At 40.7% G+C, this 19,479-nt stretch overlaps 1 protein-coding gene across 5 annotated transcripts in view; it reads right to left on the reverse strand.

Annotated features, from left to right (window-relative positions):
* Nucleotides 1-19,479, reverse strand: part of hdac5 (histone deacetylase 5) — an 85,219-nt gene that overhangs the window by 41,792 nt on the left and 23,948 nt on the right. For 2 of the 5 annotated variants that reach the window (XM_041999074.1, XM_041999064.1), the window contains exon 1: nucleotides 6,322-6,654. The exons of 1 other annotated variant lie outside the window; for it this stretch is intronic. In XM_041999074.1, the coding sequence (XP_041855008.1) occupies nucleotides 6,322-6,481 (160 nt within the window). In that variant the 5' untranslated portion in view covers nucleotides 6,482-6,654. Of the gene's footprint in view, nucleotides 1-6,321; nucleotides 6,655-17,935; nucleotides 18,069-19,479 lie in introns of those variants that run through there. 2 more of the 5 variants (XM_041999090.1, XM_041999083.1) reach the window with 2 other exon arrangements.

Raw genomic sequence — 19,479 nt, forward strand, 5'->3', positions numbered from 1 at the left:
GGATCCTTATCATCCAGGATCCACTGCAGAAATTATTCCCCTGATGGAGGTTGTCTCTTAACTAGAGTTTGTGGGCTAAAGTTGATTTCTGCATCTCATAGTGAGATCCTAGCAGCATTTCTCACTGCAGTTATACACACAGCTAAATCCCAGGCGTGAGTGAAGGGTCACTTCACTGAAAATCTGTCAGACAAACACCGTTCTGGTGTGGAGGGGGAGCTAAGTCTGCTGCTAGCTAACTATGGAAAAAAATCCAGATTTTCATAAAAATAAATCTCCAGAAATGGAAAATTCGATTTATCGATTTTATCGATTAATCGCCCCGCCCTTCATTCTGTATATTGTACAGCCGCATTCTGCTTTGCTCTGCCATGTGTCCGTGTTCACTCGTTCAGCTGAGCTCCACTGTGCTACACAGGTTTAGTTAAACAATGTCATCGGGCTGGAAATGTGTGATCACATTTCTACCAGTGTCAAAAAGTCTACTGGTATTACAGCTGGGCGATTAATCCAATTTTAATCTAAATTACAATCTCGTTTTTTTAAATAAAAATTAAATGATACGATTTTTTGCTCCTTGTGCTGTTTTCAGTTGAAAATCTAGCGCCACTGGCATTGCCGCGCTTTGCTGATGACTCCTCCCACAGCCCCAGCTGCTTCGGTTTTATTCAACACGAGCTGCCAACACCTCAAGTTAAGGTGGATTTATGCTCGCGCGGCATCTGAGTGCGGTTGGTTGTGGCGTGACTGAAGAGTCATGACTAAATAATACACCAGCTCCCAGAGACACAAAGTCAAACAGAACTTTTTTTCTCACCAAAGACCAGGGCTCAGTTAACACAGTGAACAACCCGGGATTTAAGAACCTCATCAACACGTTGGACAAACGGCATCGCCTCCGTGTCGTCACCATGTTAGTGGAGTGTCTCTCCCTGCTCTGCATGATGAGTGTGGTGAGGGTGTTTTGAAGGACGTGGCTACAGTCCAGTGTTTCGCCATCGCTACGGACCTGTGGTCATGCCGCACCATAGAGCCGTATATAAATATCACGCTACATTTCATTGACACGGATTTCAACGTGAAAACAAAATGTCTGCAGATCACACCGGGCAGAACATAACTGCTGGTCTGAGACAAACAAGAGCTACGTGGAACCTGGTGGAAAGAAACTAGTCTGTATCACCACAGACAAGCTTCAAATGTCTCTTTCTCTCTCGATCGATAGATATATAGAATTCACATTATTAAAGTGATTATCATTTTTACCATAACTGAGCAGCCCTAACTGGTATGACTGCGACACCCCTACTGGCCACCACAACAACCTGATGCTCGTTTTTTTTTGTATTAGCAGCATTTAGTTTGAGCTACTTTTACAAAATCACCTCATAATCAATCACTGCAACAGCTCCTACAATCACTTGCTCAGGTGAAAACTAGCATTTTAAGTGGTCCTGTTACAGCAATCTTTATTATGATAACTGTTTTAACAAAGCAATTAATCAAGATGAGAAGCAGCTGTGATGACTCTGATCTTGGTCTGAGTATGATTCAGCCAACGATGGTGATGATGATGATGGGTTTTCACAGCCTTCAAAAAGCTCCACGTCCAGCTAATGCTTTGAAACCTTTGGCTAATGTATCCTGATAATAGAGTTAACATGGAATTCTATATTGCCAGCCTGAACAAGGTTGAGGACTAGCCGTTATTTCCCTCCAGTCACCGCTGCCTGTTTTCTGTTAAGAGAAGAGGCTGAAGTTTGATTAGAAATACACCCTCGCCCCCATTCTTTTGACTCTGGCACTATAAAAACACTTTGGTGCTGCATGTACAGGAAGGGAAAAACATGGAGAAGAGAAAAAAAAAAAACTTCCATAAGACAAAACTTTTAGACCCTCTCCATGCATTTCATCTTGTTTCCTGTAGAAAGTGATGAATAAATACATCTAGATCCAACCAACCATCAGCACTGCTGCAAAAAGAGTAACCGAAAGCTCATGCAGACATGAAACCGGCCTATTCGGATGCTGTGGGGTTAACTGAAATGTGTGCATGTCTGAAATCCATCTTTTTCTGTTTCCCATGGCTGCTGCAGTGAAGTATTTCTGGAAACTAATATTCATCTTTTGTGTTCTCCCTCTACCTCTCCGTCTTGTTGGTTCTGCATTGCTAAAAGAAAATAGGCACCATGACGTCAGCCCTGCAAAACACTCAACTAAAAAAAAAGCTGAGAGGGAGATAGAGAAGACAGCGAGAGCGAGGTAAAAATAGTATAATGGCTGTGTGGACTTTAGACAAATTAGAAGCTTACAAAGAGACGGGAGTCATGAGTGGTGTTGCTATAGAGACCTAAGGGTGGGCTAAGTATTATGGGCTGGTTGGCTGTAGGTCAGCTACAGTGGATGTTGTCTGTTCATGTATTAATTGTATGATCTGCAGCTACGTTCACATGGACACAAGTTCTTCTCTCAGCTTCCAGTTCTGATCAAACCGGTTTTGTTTTCAGGCAACTGGAAAATATTCTTCTGGGCATGACGTGTGTTTACATGCATCACATGTTTAAGCAGAATAAATCATTTTGACATGTGCAGAATGGCCTGACTGTTCAGACACTTTCTCCCCCTTAATAATTTATAATAATCTATTTATACTATTCTAGGTTCCCGTTTAGTCCTGTCATGGCTTCCACTAGCTGAATCCTTTTTTTTTTTTAAATAAATAAACTTTATTGATTAAAATGAACAGTCCAAAACAAACTGTAGCAAAGTTCAGGATTATGCTAGGTTGACGTACGACTGACGTAGCAGGTGGGGGTCATGTCTACCTGAACTTCACAATATGTGTTCGCATATAGTTATTGTCATATTTCTAATGGGTGTGAAACACGTATGCAACATAAAGCCATGTTAACATGGACATAAGCCAAATTTATGTGCTATTTTCGGTCTGTTTTTGTTTTGTTTGTTTTTATGTAAAAATGCATGTAGAAGCTAAACTCTTTTAATCCCAGTTAACATCCAGACATTACAGGACTGGGCAATGTTAAACAAATTTCATAATCTGGATATTTTTTACCCGAGTCACGATATATGATATATATCTCGATATAATATTTTTTTTGTCAACCAAAGAGACAGTTCTTATTTATAGCCTTGAGTGCTAAATACACTTTTATTTAAGATCAGCAGCACATGTGCATTAAAACAGTTGACTGAAATTAAAGTAGCTGTATATTAAAATAAATGCTCTTAAAACAAAATTAATATAAAATATTTTTCAATGACTATCAAAAAATTACTTCTAACTCAAAACAAGCTATAGTGATTTGAACGATATTTCTTCATTTTATATCGTGCGTGAAAAAGTCTCAATATATTTGAAAATCTTGATATAGTCCTAAAATGATGTAAAATGAATGTATGAATAGATATAGCAGCATAAAGGCCGACCAGAAGAAGAAAGCAGAATTTATTACTAACAGAACTTTGTAGAAATAACACACAGATCAACAGTGACCAAACCTTTTCTCATCTCATCGTTCTCTCAAGTCTTTCAGGAGACAAAATATTGTTATTGAAACAAACACACAACAGAAACTATTTCCATGTTTCCACTTTTTCCTCATTTCCAGTTATTTCCAGTTAGTTAAACCAACTCCAGCTCAGCTGCTTTGTGGCGCCGCCGTGCATCAGAAACGTCTTCTTGGCTTTATTCCAGCCATAGAGGAGCATTATTTTTCTTCTTTTCACACACACATAGAACTTTCTGCTCACTGGTTGATCTTTGGCTGCTCCTGATTGGACGTTACCGTCAATCTAAGCTCTCTGATTGGTGGAAAGTTTGATGTTCAGAAGTGGCTTCATCATAATTTCTTGGTCAAAATAGAGGTCTCTTAGAAGTGATAGTGATCTGTTTTTATGATGAAAAGGTGATGAATAATGGTGGTTTTACCACATAGTCTCTGAATAAGCGCGACATGGATTCTAAGTCTCCTAAACGGGCGATAAATGCCTGGAAAACGTCGGTAGATCACCTAAAGGGTAGCTATCCACCACGATTTACCCCACAGAGCTACATACTACAGTTCGTGAGAAATGGTTGACAGCGCTCTGAGGCGCTGGAGATCCAGAAGTTTTAAGAGTTAAAGTTTGTTTAAACCAGAGATGGACTGTCTGGCAGAAAATAAATCTCATTTGTTGAATTTCATCTCCTACAGGTCCACGCAGATAACTGTCGTCCTTCCTGGTTCTGGTTCGGATGGAGGTTTTCCTCTCCACTGTCTCCTCATGCAGCTCAGGATGGAGGATTGAATCAAAGAGAATGTTTGATGTAACCTGTTGGTTTCCTTAGCTAGGTAGCTATATTAATGAATTAGTTTATATGAAACAGTTTTAAATTGGACTAATGTGGATCATACAGTGGATTTGTTTTATTGCATTATAACTGGACAACAGTGAACTGGGTTGAGTTGGACCATGTCTGTAGAAGTACTGGTGCTGTGTGAATTAAGCTGAACCGAAGTTAATTTAAAAAGAATTTGTTGGTACACTAAAAATGCTAACCCAGCTGCTGGGTTAGGCACAGTTGGGCACAGGTTGGGTAAGTTTGACCAAACGTTGGGTCAAACCCGGTGTGTTGGGCTGGAAACTGAAAAAAGAGACTTGTCATCTTTCTCTTTAGTCCGGCATCTTTAACAAGACAACGAGCTGATCAGACCACACTGTGGTGCTGCTCCAGCATGAAATAAGAAACGATAGGATAGTAAAATCTATCCATATGAACATGTAAGCTGGCAATGGAATAAACTTTAGTTTATTCTAGACAAGATTTATGTGTCTAATTCACACATAATAAAATTCTTTTTAACTGTTTAACTGCCAGCAGAAGTCGTAGAAAAGGGTGTAGGTGGACTTTGAGATTAAGTCATGATACCTGGGAGGATCATGCAAGCTCAACAGAGACAGGAAAGAGACAGTGCCAACCACTGTAAACACCACGTCACCACCTTATTAGAGCCTATTAAAAGCAGGTGAAGTAGGTAAAATAAGCACCGTTGCTTTGTGCTAGTACATGCATGTGTTTCTTTACTGACATCGCTAATACACACCTGTAAATCGTGTCATCAAATTGTGGGTGTGTTGGAGATTTTAAGACTTGGGCTGATTTTTTAAAATCCCAACTCAACTGTAAAATGATTTATTCTACATAATTTCTAGATGTATTTAAATCTACCTGACTCCTGCAGCCAGGATGATTTTCTAAACACCTGTAGGCATGTCATCTAGGTCGCGATAAAATTCTTCTTTTAATTCATTCAAATGATGACAGACACGTCATTCGACTGACACTCGAGGGAGCTTTTCTGTTTTCATTCATGTGATGTAAAAATTAACCTGCTTTTATTACAGTTTAATTTTAGTCAAATATGATAAAATGTCATCAGTAAAACAGTGTTTGCTCCTTTTGATTAAATCAGATTTAATTTTTAGATTTTTCTCCTTGTCATCCTCCTCAGATGGAGCCCACCAGTTGTCTAAGAGACAAAATGACTAATGGTTTGTGGTTGAGGGGATTTAGACGGGATGATGTTTTATTTCTTTCATCCTTCGTCTTCATTTTATTTGCTGTTTTTTAATTGATAAAGGAATACACTTTGTGTTATGAATCATTTTATATGAAAACTATTAATAATTAATTAATAATAAGAGAAAAAAAAGACTTTTTTCTCCTTTATTTTTTAGCCCTGAGAAGCTTATTTTTTCATTAAATACATCGGTTTTGAACATTAGTATCTACGTCTCCCTTTTTTTCCATCAATGACATTTCATTTTCTGACAGAGAAAAGTTACAACAAATGCAAAACCGATGCTTGGATTTTTTTTTGTACATTTTTTCCCCAGAAAAACTTATTTTTTCATTAAATACATCAGTTTAAAAGGTCTAATTTGCATCATTTCAGAAAAACTGCAGGAAATCAACTGTTGCGTCTGAGTCATACAGTTGTCTTTTTCTGTTAGGGTCAGAGTAAACCGCCGATCATTTTCTTCTTGTATAGCTTCATGCTGCAAAGCTTCCAACAACTAATTGTCCAATGTTTTCACCACACCTGAATGCACCGTCTCCACGGTCCCAACCCCACCCCTCCAAACCTCCCATTCTCCTCCTGACCTACACCACCAAACTCCATCCATGCACCCCCTTCCAACATTAAAACATCAGAACAGTTCCTGAACACACACAAACACACAAAGCCAACATTATTGATTTGTTTCGTCAGCTCTCTGCTTCGCCCCACCTCTGCCTTCCCAGAGATGACTCACCAGCGGTGGGCATGGCTGCGGCACCGGAGCCCCTGCTGCCACTCAGGAGCTCCAGAGGCTGGTGATGGCTGTCTGTGCTGGTGGAAGAAAAACACGACTCAGTCTCATAAATGGTCTGCAACATGGCGCACAATCCTGACACGGTGGGATGTAACAGCATGCCAAGACAAAAACCAGAGCTTCGATTAAAAAAAATGTAAAAAGTCAGGTCTTCCTCAGGGACAGCAGCATGGTTTGTGTAAACTATGAAATGCTGCTTAAACTGTGTGCTTTCATGGCAGGTAGCCTCGGTTACATCGGATCCGTCACCATCACCTCAGACAAAATCCTCTGTCGTCGTCTCAGCTGCAGGTTCCAGGAAGTCTTTCCTCCGATGCGACTGAGGGATTGGATCAGAGTAAATAAGGAGCTCCAAGCTTGACTCCTGATCCGTCCACAAACCCTTAACAGGCTGGAGCGTTTTGGAAAGAAAGAAAGAAAGTTTGCTCTACCCGAGCCGAGGAGCTGCTGCAGCCTGTCCGCCGCCAACAACACACGGAGACGAAGGAAAAGCAGAATGCCCTGCTCGGGAGCATCAAAGGATTCTCTCCTGGCCGACAAGAGAGAGAGGAGAGGAGGAGGAGGAGGAGTAGGAGGAGAGGCAAGGACATAAATAGCTTTGGGAGAGCGCTCCCCGAGGTTCCATGTTTCCAAAATTAGAACAAAGCGCTGAGAGAATGATAGAGAGATGGAAAAGGAAAGGAAGAAGGAGGAAGATGAGTTTCAGGGAGTGCCTGACGTCCCGTTATCCCTCCACTCGCTAAAAGAAACAGCAGCCAACTGATATTCACAGTCTGAGTCGCTGGCGAGGATGAGTGAGACGCTCTGTGAGCTGCTGAATGAACACAGAGAGAGAGAGGGAGAGAAAGAGAGAGAGAGAGGGAAGGAGGTGGAGAGAGGGAGGCGGAAAGTAGATCACTGGGTGGGAAGGAAGCTGGATGGATGAAGAGAAGAGAAGAGAAGAGAAGAGAAGAGAAGAGAAGAGAAGAGAAGAGAAGAGAAGAGAAGAAGTTGGGGGGGTTGATGGAGGGATTGAGACTAAAAATAGGCTGGCAGAGTGGAGGAGAAGCTGGAGATAAAAATAGACAGGAAAAGAAGAGATAGAGGAGTGCCTCCAGCTCTGGGGGGAGGGGGCTGCGTTCAGTGCTTTCATGTTTCTGCACTTCTCAGAGATCATCTGTCAATCAGAATGAGTGGGCGGGGCCTGTGGAGGATTCCTCTCATTCTGAGTTGCAGGTTTTAGCTGCGTTAGCTTTTCATGCTAACATCCCGGTACGAGCTATAGGTCCAAATGTTTAACAAGAAAAAACGAAGCAACAGATCGCCAGGAAACCTGCTCCACCCTCATGTTTCCTGCAGAGGTCCAGGTTAAAGGTGCTGCTTGTCCAGCTGAACAATCCCATGTTTACCAGTAGGCTTTGTTCGGACATTCTCTAAACAAAATTCTCTCCTTCTGCTACTGTGAGGTTTGCATTTGTAATTGTAACAGAACTCTGCAACTATTAAAACTTTTTATCGTGATGTGATAAATTGCATTGTTCAAAAATGATTTCGAGGAGGGGCTTTTCTTTGCAAGTACTGCTAAAAGAACAAAAGTGCAGTAACTTTTGGTTCAAGCTGGATTTTAACAACAGTATTCCCTTTTAAGGTAGGCGTTAAAATATGTCTCGTAAACCCCATTTTAAACAATAATGCAATAAAATCAATTAGTGAAAATGCAGCAAGTCAGCAGTATGAATTTCAAAAGCTGTGTGAAGCTGCCTTCCTTTTAAACTGAAAGGGAACATTATCTGATGGTGGAATTCATCCATCATGAGTGTTCCTCTGCGGGAACTGACAAAGAACTGGAATTTCGTTTGTCTTCTACATCCATAATTTGGTCCGTTTTTCAGAGAGCTTCAGTAGGCATAACCCGACGTAGCCAACAGAGTAGTACCGCCGGGAACTGTGGGGGCAGTGTAGAGCAGCATAGCTGACGTGTGACCAAAGAAAAGGTAGAAGAAGAAGAGGCTGTGACGTATTTAATGGTCGCCCAGACCACTGCTGTCTACTGGGCTGCCTCTTTTTTGTTTTTTTCTGCCAATGTACATCACCATGATCTCCTCCACCGTCACCATGTTTATTCTTTGTCTGAAACTGACGTTGACACTTGGAAGTGAACTCTGAAATCGGCCCTGCCCTCTGTCGGATGTATTGGCTATCAACCATGCCAACTCAAAGGATGCATGAATATTAGGACAGTGACGTTTGAAATTGACATACCTTTTATTTACGCAGGCAAAGGGAGCATAAATGGGCCTTAGGATAAGATTACAGATAAAACATAGAAGAAGACACAGAGCATGCTCAGACCTCACACACAAACCCATCAGTTCAAGAAAGAAGTGTTTGGATTGTAAACACGGAAACGAAACAATGGCGTGCTCAGATTTATTCACTTTGGGACCCAGTTTTAAAAATTCCCATTTTCTGGTTCACTGAACCATCTATTCCATGTTGACGAAAGTCCAAACAATGAAAACCTAGTACATAGACCTAAACTGGTTTCCATGTGGACATGGCCATAATCTCTGTGTGTGGTAAAAAGGAGGACAAACACTACCATCAAATGATCTTTGATCTGTACACAGGTTCAATGAAACTAATGTGACAAAATGTCAACACCTGTGAGAAAGAGAAGAGTCACCAGAACAACAAAACTGAAGCAACATTTTCACATCATCTATCTTGAAATCCGTGCAACGCGTAGCATGCTAAAGCTAACGCTACATCATGAGGTGCGGGTGCTTTTGCAAGGCTGTGAGCTGAAAGATCCACAGCCGTCATGTTAACGTTATCAAATACAGAAGTAAAGAAATCACCCCTACGTCCACCTCGTTAACATGTCACAGTAACCGATTGATTTGTAAAATTCTGAAAATCTGGCCGTACTTCAGTAGACGCCGTGGCTACCGAAGATGCTGGAAATCCAAGTGCTTTCAGCAGCCGGTGGAGGTGCAGCAGCTTATTCACAGCTATGTGTTGAAAGAAAACTGCAAACGAACATTTTGTGTTTGGGTTTGATGTTCAGGGAAAGTTAAAGACGATCAAAAGTACATGTAAAAAGTCACTGAGTCAACAGCTTGAAGACAGAAAGCATGTACCAAAATATTTTTATGTATTTACGTATAAAATCTGCCTGAATATATACCGGTAGATTTTCAATATTTTACAGCTTAGGCCTGGTACACATAACAATATTTGGACTGCTTTTGTCCTGATTTTGCCTCTTCCCAACCTCGCACGGCAAACGCCGGATCATTTTGAGTTTTCCCTGTCCAGTCATCATTTGGTCTGTGCTGTGTTACGCGTCGATTTATCCCGATAATCCACTCTGAAACAGGTCATAACCGACAAATGGGAATATTGAACATGTTTAATATTTTAAAGCTGATTTCTGAGGAATGCCGACGACTCGTGCACTGTGACTGCATGGATGGTGACATGGCATGGAATGTTGCCAATCAGAGAGCGAGCTGACTGGAGAACAAGGAAGTAAATAAAGTCCATGTTCACGCCGTTTCCAGTCTATTATTTTTTTCAGTTCTGGCTTTTTCTGTTAACAATAGTCCCAAGACCACCATCATTCCCTCATCCTGTATATCCTCTTCCATGCTGTGTGTTAGGGCTGCAACTAATGACTATTCTGATGGTCGATTAGTCACCGACTATTAAAACAAATAGTCGACCAATCGGATTATGTATCTCATGATTATTATAAATGGATCTTATTTCACTTTCAGCTTTGAAATTTTGCATAAGGTTGTTAAGTCTGACGCGCCTCCTCTTTAAATGTTCGAGCATTGCAGATGTACTTCCGTGGTACACAAGGTCCGTTTTACAAATCTCACATGTATTTAATTTATTTTGTAAGTTTTTGCCGCCGTTTTCTTCCCTAGTCCGCCACCATATTTTTCCCCTGGCGGACTTCACTGCGCATGTGCAACTCTCAGCAGAGATTAAAAAAGAAGACGATGTCTCACTCAGTATTTTTTCCCCCTCTTTGCACATGTGCACTGTGCAACTCTCAGCAGAGATAGGATTAGAAGACGATGTCTTACTCTGTAGTGTTTTTTTTTTTTTTTTTTTGTCGACAATAGTCGACGGCTAAATTCGTTGTCGACTATTTTTATTGACAACGTTGACTAATCATTGCAGCCCTACTGTGTGTTGTGTTTTCCGGTTGTTGCTATGTTTTATCTTCTTTGTTTTTTACCGGTTGTTGCTGTGGTTCTTCTACGTTTCGATGTTTGTCCGGCTAAGAGGACTAGATTGCAGATGAATTGTCGGACAGCGTCTTTATGTGTGTGTTGTTCTGTGATTACATTTTTAGAGAACACCACACACAATACGATCAAAACAGATTTTTTATCTTCATGTGTGAGGTCTCGACCAGATAAAAAATCTCATAAGATTAATAAAATCATTATGTGTGTACCAGGCCTTAGTAGAAAGTTGTGAAATTTTATGAGTGAGGTGAAAAGTTGGGGTGAAAGTCGTGAAAAGATATTATATTGATTCAGTGGATAACAATTTAACATTTGCCTACATAAAAAATAATGTCAGGAAAACTATTTCGATTTGATTCAATTTGCTGTGAAACACTTTGGTCAACTTTGTTGTTTTAAAAGTGCTATATAAATAAAGTTGAGTTGGAGGATCCACGGACCAATATGAGATGAAATCCTGTGATTTAACGAAATCACCTCAACTAGGGAGGGGTGGTATAACCTTTAACTGATATCACAATATATATTTTTGCCTTATCCTGATACAGAATATAGTGCAATGTTTTGACATCTCCATCTAAAACACTGTGTAAATGATAAATGCAACTTTATCATGCATAAAAACACTGCTAAATTTAACTTTATTGTTCATTTTTCTCTTTCAACAAACTTTTTATTCTGAACCAGGGACCTGAACTCATAAATAAAACACAGTTTTTCCCCAACCATTATATTAGGGAAGCGCCTCAACCCCCTAACATCAACCCCCGCTACCCCTAGAAGATCAAGTTTATTTTATTATTTATAATTGCTCAATATCATATATTTCTTTTAATTTAAGTATTTTACAATTAAATTTGATCTCATTACTTAAGGTTTCTTTTTATTTTCCATCAGTTCACAACAGCAGTAACCCAGGGTTCACTTTCCTCTAAAGCAGGTTTATATTTTGTTCTTTTATTATAAAAACTAACCAAAATCGTTTTATTTATCAAATTCTCATGTTGACATGTAATTACATCGCGTCATGTCTCTACGTGTACCTGGTGAGCGACACTCCCACCAGCAGAGAGAGTGCACGATGGAAATAGCAGCATCGATCGCTTATAAAACAGCTTATATAACTTATATGTGCTTTAACGATAACGTCAACTTTGATTCAATAATAAGAGCAGCTGAAGCTCCGGTGGACGAAGAACTCCACGTCCATCGGGAAACACCAGGTGTTAGGGCTGTAACAATTAGTCGACGTTGTCAACAATAGTGGACAATGAAAATAGTCGACAACTAATTTACCCGTCGACTGTCTGCAAAAAAAAAAAAATCACCTACAGAGTGAGACATCACCTTTTCTTTTTATCTCTGCTGAGAGTTACACATGCGCAATAAAGTCCGCCAGGGGAAAATATGGCGGCTGACCGGGGGATAGAACGGCGGCAGAGGACGTCAAAAGTCTGAAATAACTTCACGTTAAACTTACAAAATAAATTAAATACGTGTCAGATTTGTATAGCGGACCTTGTGTACCACGGAAGTACGTCTGCAATGCTTGAACACTTAAAGAGGAGGCAAGTCGGACTTACATAACAACCTCATGCAAGATTTCAAAGCTGAAAGTGAAATAAGATCCATTTAATAATTATGAGATACATAATCCGATTGGTAGACTATTCGTTTTAATAGTCGGTGACTAATCGACCATCAGAATAGTCATTATTTGCAGCCCTACCAGATGTCTACGTGGTAACGGGTTCCGAGCATTCCAAAAGCTCGATTCTTTTTCCGGAACAATTGTTCCAAACGATTTTATCTCCCGGACGTTCCATTTCTACCATCACTGCTGCTCAAAATGGACGTCTCGCATTTACTTCTGTCTCTTGATGCTTGTAAACTAGCTAGATGGCTAGCTGCATACGCCCTGCGTCCATGGTTTTTCCTGAAACAAAACTACGAATGTGTGCTGGAGAGTCTTCTGGATGGACGGAGAGTAAACTGTCTGTCTGCTGTGCCCCACGCGGTGAGCTTCACTCCGACCAGCAGACCCAGGCTGTGATAGTTTACATTGGATGTTCGTGATAAAGCCATTTTATATAGCCTACGTAAAACGTCTCGCAATACATCGAGTATACTCGATCTATCGCCCAGACCTAACCTAAACTTATGTCATTTTCTTTCTGAGCACAATCAGACATTTATGAAAAACGATCTTTTCTTTGAACAAAAACAGACCGAACAACATCCTGAATGTTGAGCTTTAAAATGTTCACATGATGGAGGAGAAAACTAAAAGAAACGTTCATAGTGAAGAAAGCAGCCTTTCAGAGGAGTGCAGCAGATTCATAGCAAGGTGACTTTTTAACCAAAAGCTGCAGAGCTCACTGGGCTGTCAGCGTGGATATTATTAATTGAAACTGCTGGCTGCTATTTATAGGTTTTGTTTGTTCCATTCAGCAGCTCAGTCCTGACTGAGGCTGTGTTTTATGGGGAGGTTTCCACTGTTACAGCAGAGGGGATGTCTGAGCTAAGGAAAATAAAAACAAACCACAGAGCATCACAACACAGTGAGCTGGAGGTAATCGATGTGAATCTGTTTCACAGATCCTGTAAATGGACTCTGACAACTCTAACCACGAGCTTTCTCTGCATCATCCCTATATCATCACCTTCATCCCACCTCTGCTTCGTTACCTTCATCTCCCTCATCATCCTCACTTGAGTCCTGAACCTGTTTTTTTAGGGCTGCTTCAGTATGACTCAGTGACTCAACACAGAAAACCTAAAGAGAAGAAAAGTGATGCTTCGTTGTGTTTGCTGTGATTAAACACACCTCTTCTCCTCTTTGATGAGCCTTTCAGAGGGGTTTTGGGGTAAAAGAAAAGAAAAGAGACTGGGCGGGCATCAGGTCGGACACCTCAGTGGTCCAACTCACTAAACACATCTGCTGAAGGTGTGTGTGTGTACTGCAGTAGCTCAGTGGATGACTCATCTCTGCGTTTCTATTTGAGGCACATCAACCCCTGGAGTCACACTGCTGTCTGTGTGTGTGCATACTATAACTGTAGCCATGACAACCAAATTACAGTCAGTCAATTAGTTAGTCAACTAAAAAGCTGTCAAACCATACAGAAGGGCTGAGTCTGAAACATCAGTCTTGTTCTTTCTGTGTGTATGTTGTAAGGATGTCATGATTAATCGTAAAGATCCCTCAATAATAGGGATTCACGATATATCGGCATTGATATCGGTATTGGTCGATGTTAGTCTTTTTTTTTTTTTAACATATCGGTATCGGTCCAATAACCAGCCGGTATTTATTTTCGTCTAATAGCTGTTTGTGTACATGTGTCGGGAGGAGAAGGGGGGTTTGGTCATGCGGCCATGTTTGGACATGTGACAGTGATGCAGCACTGCATTGTGGTATGTAACTGAAGCTAAAAGCATGTCAGCTGTGTGGTCATTTTTTATGGTGTCAATAGAAGATACTCGAAAAGCAGTATGTAGTATTTGCAAAGTCAAAGCGATGCAAGGAGGTGCCGTGTCAAGTCATTCAACACCACAAATTTGATGTCATCTGAAAAACTACCATCCAGAAGCTCACAAACAAACAATGGCGGGAAGCTAACGCCCCTAATGTTTGCATCATTTTTACTTTGTACAGAATTTGATCATCTTAAACCTTTTGAAACAATATATATATATATATATATATATATATATATATATATATATATATATATATATATATATATATCGACATCGGTAAATATCAGTTATCGGCCATAACAATATTAATATCAGATATCGGTGTCGACAAAGCAGTACCACCGAAAGCCACAGGCAATGTTGAGAAGTTTAGCTGATACGCAACCCGCCAAAGTAACAAAGACGACGCCACCGTGCTGTAGATAATGGCTGCACAGAACATCGAAGTCTACTATACTGCCTCTTTTTATGTCTCTTTCTGAGAATGAACATTATCAGGAGGTATAGCCCAATTCAGGGCGTGCACACTTCGAAGTGCGGATTTGTCGGCTACATACGTCATTGTGATGTGGGAGCCTTCGAATCCACCCTTCAAATCCACACTTCGATTGGCCCCAAACGAAGGCTGCTGGTGATGCATCCTTCGCGGCCTCTTCTCTCCCAGAATTCATTGCGCACAAGACGGCGAATCAGCAACCGAGCTCAGAAGAGTATGTTTTAGGTTTAATAGAGTTTTGTTAAAAAAAAAAAAAAGTACTTTTTTTTTTAACTACACTTTACCAGAAACGTTAAAAAAGCAAGTACAGTCCCTGACAAAAGTCTTGTCGCTTATCCATTTTGTAGAAACAAAAGCTTATAACCTGACTTTAAATTCATCGATTGGTTTTAGAAATGTCTCATATGAAAGCTAAAACCCTCCCAAATTATGCTCAATATACTAAAATAAATTTGCTTCACTGAAGAAAGATTGATCATTTAATGAACACAGAAAGGTCAGATTTTGGCAAGACAAAAGTCTTGTCGCCTACAGAAAATTGAACAAATAATTTACTTCAAATACAAAAATATGTTGCATAACATCAGTGAATTAAGTAGTAGTGCTGTGAGATCCATATTCAGTATCTTGTATGACTTCCATGAGCTTGAAGGACTGCATCCATGCGGTTCGACAATGATTCATACAATTTGTTGATGAAGTCATCAGGAATAGCAAAAAAAGCAGTCTTACATGCCTCCCAGAGTTCATCAAGATTCTTTGGTTTTGCCTTCCATGCTTCCTCTTTCATTCTACCCCAGACATGCTCAATGATGTTCATGTCTGGTGACTGGGCTGGCCAGTCCTGGAGCACCTTGATCTTCTTCGCCTTGAGGAACTTTGATGTAGAGATAGAAGTATGTGATGGAGCACCATCCTGCTGCAAAATTTGACCCCGTTTATGGTTGGGAATGTAAGAGGTAGCTAATACTTCTTGATATTTTAGGCTATTGATATTGCCTTCCACCCTGCAAATGTCTCGCACACCCCCATACTGGATGTAACCCCAGACCATGATTTTTCCGCCACCAAACTTAACTGTTTTCTGGGTGAATCTTGGATCCATGCGGGCTCCAGTAGGTCTCCTGCAATATTTGCGGCGGCTGTGATGTAATTCAACCGAGGATTCATCTGAGAAATCCACCTTCTGCCACTTTTCCAGTGTCCATCCTTTTAGCAGGCTGTGGGCCTTGGCAAATGCCACACGGTTTTTTAATTGCCTTTTGTTTAGAGCTGGTTTCTGTGCACTGATTCGACCATGGAGGCCATTTCGAGACAGGATTCTACAAACTGTTCTGGTTGACACAGGAACTTGAGGTGACCAGGCCTGGTGGAGCTCTGCTGCAGTGGAAAAGGGGCTGGCCTTGGATTTTCGAAGCAACAAACGGTCCTCCCGAGCAGTTGTCTTGCGGGGTCTGCCGGACCTGGGCTTGTCAAAAACATCTCCAGTCTTTTCATATCTTTTTCTTATTCTTTGTACTTGACGCTGAGACACATTGAAGGTGTCAGCCACCTCAGCAGTGGATCTGGTCTTCAGCCTCTTGATAATTAACGCTTTGGTCTCAGGGTGGATCTTAGGCATGTTGTCAGAGGTCAAGTTGCAGTTGATGTGAAGGTCTGGTGTGCTGGGGTTCTTTTTATACACACCCACTAAGTGATTGATCAGTAACTGATCACAGGTGAGGCTGTAATCTAGGATTGGGTGCATCATATGACAAGGCGACAAGACTTTTGTCTTGCCAAAATCTGACCTTTCTGTGTTCATTAAATGATCAATCTTTCTTCAGTGAAGCAAATTTATTTTAGTATATTGAGCATAATTTGGGAGGGTTTTAGCTTTCATATGAGACATTTCTAAAACCAATCGATGAATTTAAAGTCAGGTTATAAGCTTTTGTTTCTACAAAATGGATAAGCGACAAGACTTTTGTCAGGGACTGTACATTAAAAGCATGTTTGGTAAATGGTGACATTAAAATTTGGTAATATTTGATATTCACAGATTTTTAATGGGTTAATGAATTGTGTACCAGCTGGAAAACAACAGAGCCTCAGACCGTGTGTTTTTTTTGTCGGTGTTAACCTTCATTGATCCTATGAGTAATTTCAGAGGTTTTAGTGATTAAACGTCCTGTGTCGTTGCAATGTGAAATTTCTGATGAGTAGGTAGGCTGTCCCATTTCAAGAACGTTAAGCGGACTTCAAAGTGTGTAGACTACGGAGGACACTCTGTAGCCTACGTACACACCTACTATCTCCTCCACCATCACCATGTTTGTTGTTGTCTGAAACTGGTGTCTCAGAGGTGAACTCTGAACTCTGCATTGCCCTCTGGTGGATGTATTGGCTAACAACCATGCTAATTTAAGGGACGCATGAAGGTATGAAGGCTGTGCCGTTTGAAACAGACATACCTATTTACGTACATACAGGGAGCATAAATGGACCTTTGGAGTGGGAAACTGAAGCAGAGGAAGAGTTATTCCCCCCAAACAAACGGATTAAATCATCCTGGTCAGATTCTGTTGGTTATAGGAAAAAAAAAAGACCAAGGTGTCATTGTGGAGGACAGTTATTATTATTATTTATTTTTTATTATTAATTTTTTATTGTCTTGGAAACTAATCCCACAAAATTTTGATTTCAACTCTGGTTTTTTAGACAGAAAACACAATGTTCAAGTCATTTTAATACAAATTTTCTATCAAAATTTACTAAGGATGTCAACGTAAAGGATGTCAGCAAAATGGTGGACGTGATTACATCCACCATTCTGGCTTGCAAGATAAAACAAATTCATGTCAGGTGAGCAGGAGTGAGAGGTTTACAATGCACCATAAAATCAAACATCTGACAACAATCTCGATTTTAACAGCAGCCAAAATTCTGCAGTGTTTAAATGTAGCTGTGCTGCTTTGATGTACCAGATGTAGAAAACAAAACTGCATCAAAACAGATCCATAGAGGAGTTCTAACAACTTCATAACCTTTAAAAGATCTGATTCCCAAATCTAATGATTCGGAGCCAGATAACATAAAAAAACTTGTAGCTTACCATGCTAACAAGCTAAAGTTTTTTAATCATTGGCAAATGTGACAGCAGTCTGTACCAACCACCAGAAAGCATCACACATCTCACGGCACACTGCTGACCTCCACCAAGCCACAGCATCTTCCTGAACCAGCATTCAGTCCAACAGGCTGAGCTCACAGCAGCAACAAGGGACCTAACGTCCAACCCATCGCCAGAATCGAGCCACTAACTGCTTCACGTCTGACCGAGACTCACCTGAGGGGTGTGACGAATTCATCAAGGTTGGATCTGGACTTGCACTGGGTTAAAGTGGGTCTTCTGAGTCAGCCATCAGGTGGAGAACAGAGCAGGTAGACGAGCCAGACTTTGTTTTCAACGTGAAATTTTCCTGTAAAGGACATTTTTTATCATCACTCTGACTTGTTTTATACTCAGACCACTTTTTTATACCAAAAATCTCTAACATTAGCAACATGGTGCTCGAATCAGGATTTCTGCTGATCACTGATCACATGACATATTTGACTCATTATGCAACAGATTTTTATTCCCAACTAATTACACCTGACTGCTGATGCCAAGACAGATACAGATTTATGACCTGATAGACATGTTTGATATTATTTACATCACAGATATGATATAAAGTCATTTCCGTTCCCGAACTGAGAAATTACTTCTACTGTGATCGAATAGAAAATAACTTCCCTACTGACACATCAACAACGCTACGCCCACTGGACACATTATCAGGTCCACCAGTTCAATTACTTGTTAACCCAAATATCTAATCATCAAATCTCATGGCAGCAACTTAACGCATTAAGTCTTGTAGACATGGCTAAGATGACTTACTGAAGTTCAAACTGAGCATCAGAATGAGGAGGAGATTTACATGACTTTGAACGTGGCATGGTTGTTGGTGAGTATTTACTGGGATTTTCACACACAACCATCTCCAGGGTTTCCAGAGAATGGTCTGAAGAAGAGAAAATGTCCAGTGGGCAGCAGTTGTGTGGACCAGAATGTCTTAGTGATGTCAGAGGTCAGAGGAGAATGGGCAGACTGGTTGGAGATGACAGAAAGACAACAGGAAGTCCAACACTCACTGGTTCCAACCAAAGTCTGCAGAACAGCATCTCTGAACACACAACACGTCCAACCTTGAAGCAGATGGGCTTCACCAGCAGAAGACACACCGGGTGCCTCCTGTCAGCTAAGAACAGGAAACTGAGGCTACAATTCACACACACTCACCAACACTGGACAACAGAAGATGGAGAAACGCTGTCTTGATCCGTGTGCTAATTGGCTAAATGTGCTAGCTGAACCTTTACTTGCCCTTTCACACTGGCAGGGCACAGTGAACAACAAAACATCATTTTAACTGGTTAAAAAAGTTGGTTCTTCATGAACAGTGATGTTATCAGTAGGCAAACACTGAGTTCACCTGAACTCCGGAGGATATGCTGGCTGTCAGTGTTTACACACGTACTGTATTACAAGCTATGTTTCAATAAAGTTTAAAAATAAAAAAAAAAACAAACAAACACCAGATTAAACTATCTATAAGATTAAGAAAGAAGGAATACCAGCGATCACAGCAGCCACCACTGAAGAGCGAGTGGAAAGAGTATCTCCTGCCACCCCTGGGTCCTCCACTAATGAAGATGCTAGAACGAACACAGACCACCTGGTAACAGTTCAGATCAGCTGACTGAGGTTTAACAAACCCCATAAAACCTGAATAGTGCAGTGTTAAGTTTAGGGTTGGGCATCGTTTCAATTTGAACATTTCA

Source organism: Melanotaenia boesemani, chromosome 2, assembly GCF_017639745.1.
Source record: "Melanotaenia boesemani isolate fMelBoe1 chromosome 2, fMelBoe1.pri, whole genome shotgun sequence".
Lineage (NCBI taxonomy): Eukaryota > Metazoa > Chordata > Actinopteri > Atheriniformes > Melanotaeniidae > Melanotaenia > Melanotaenia boesemani.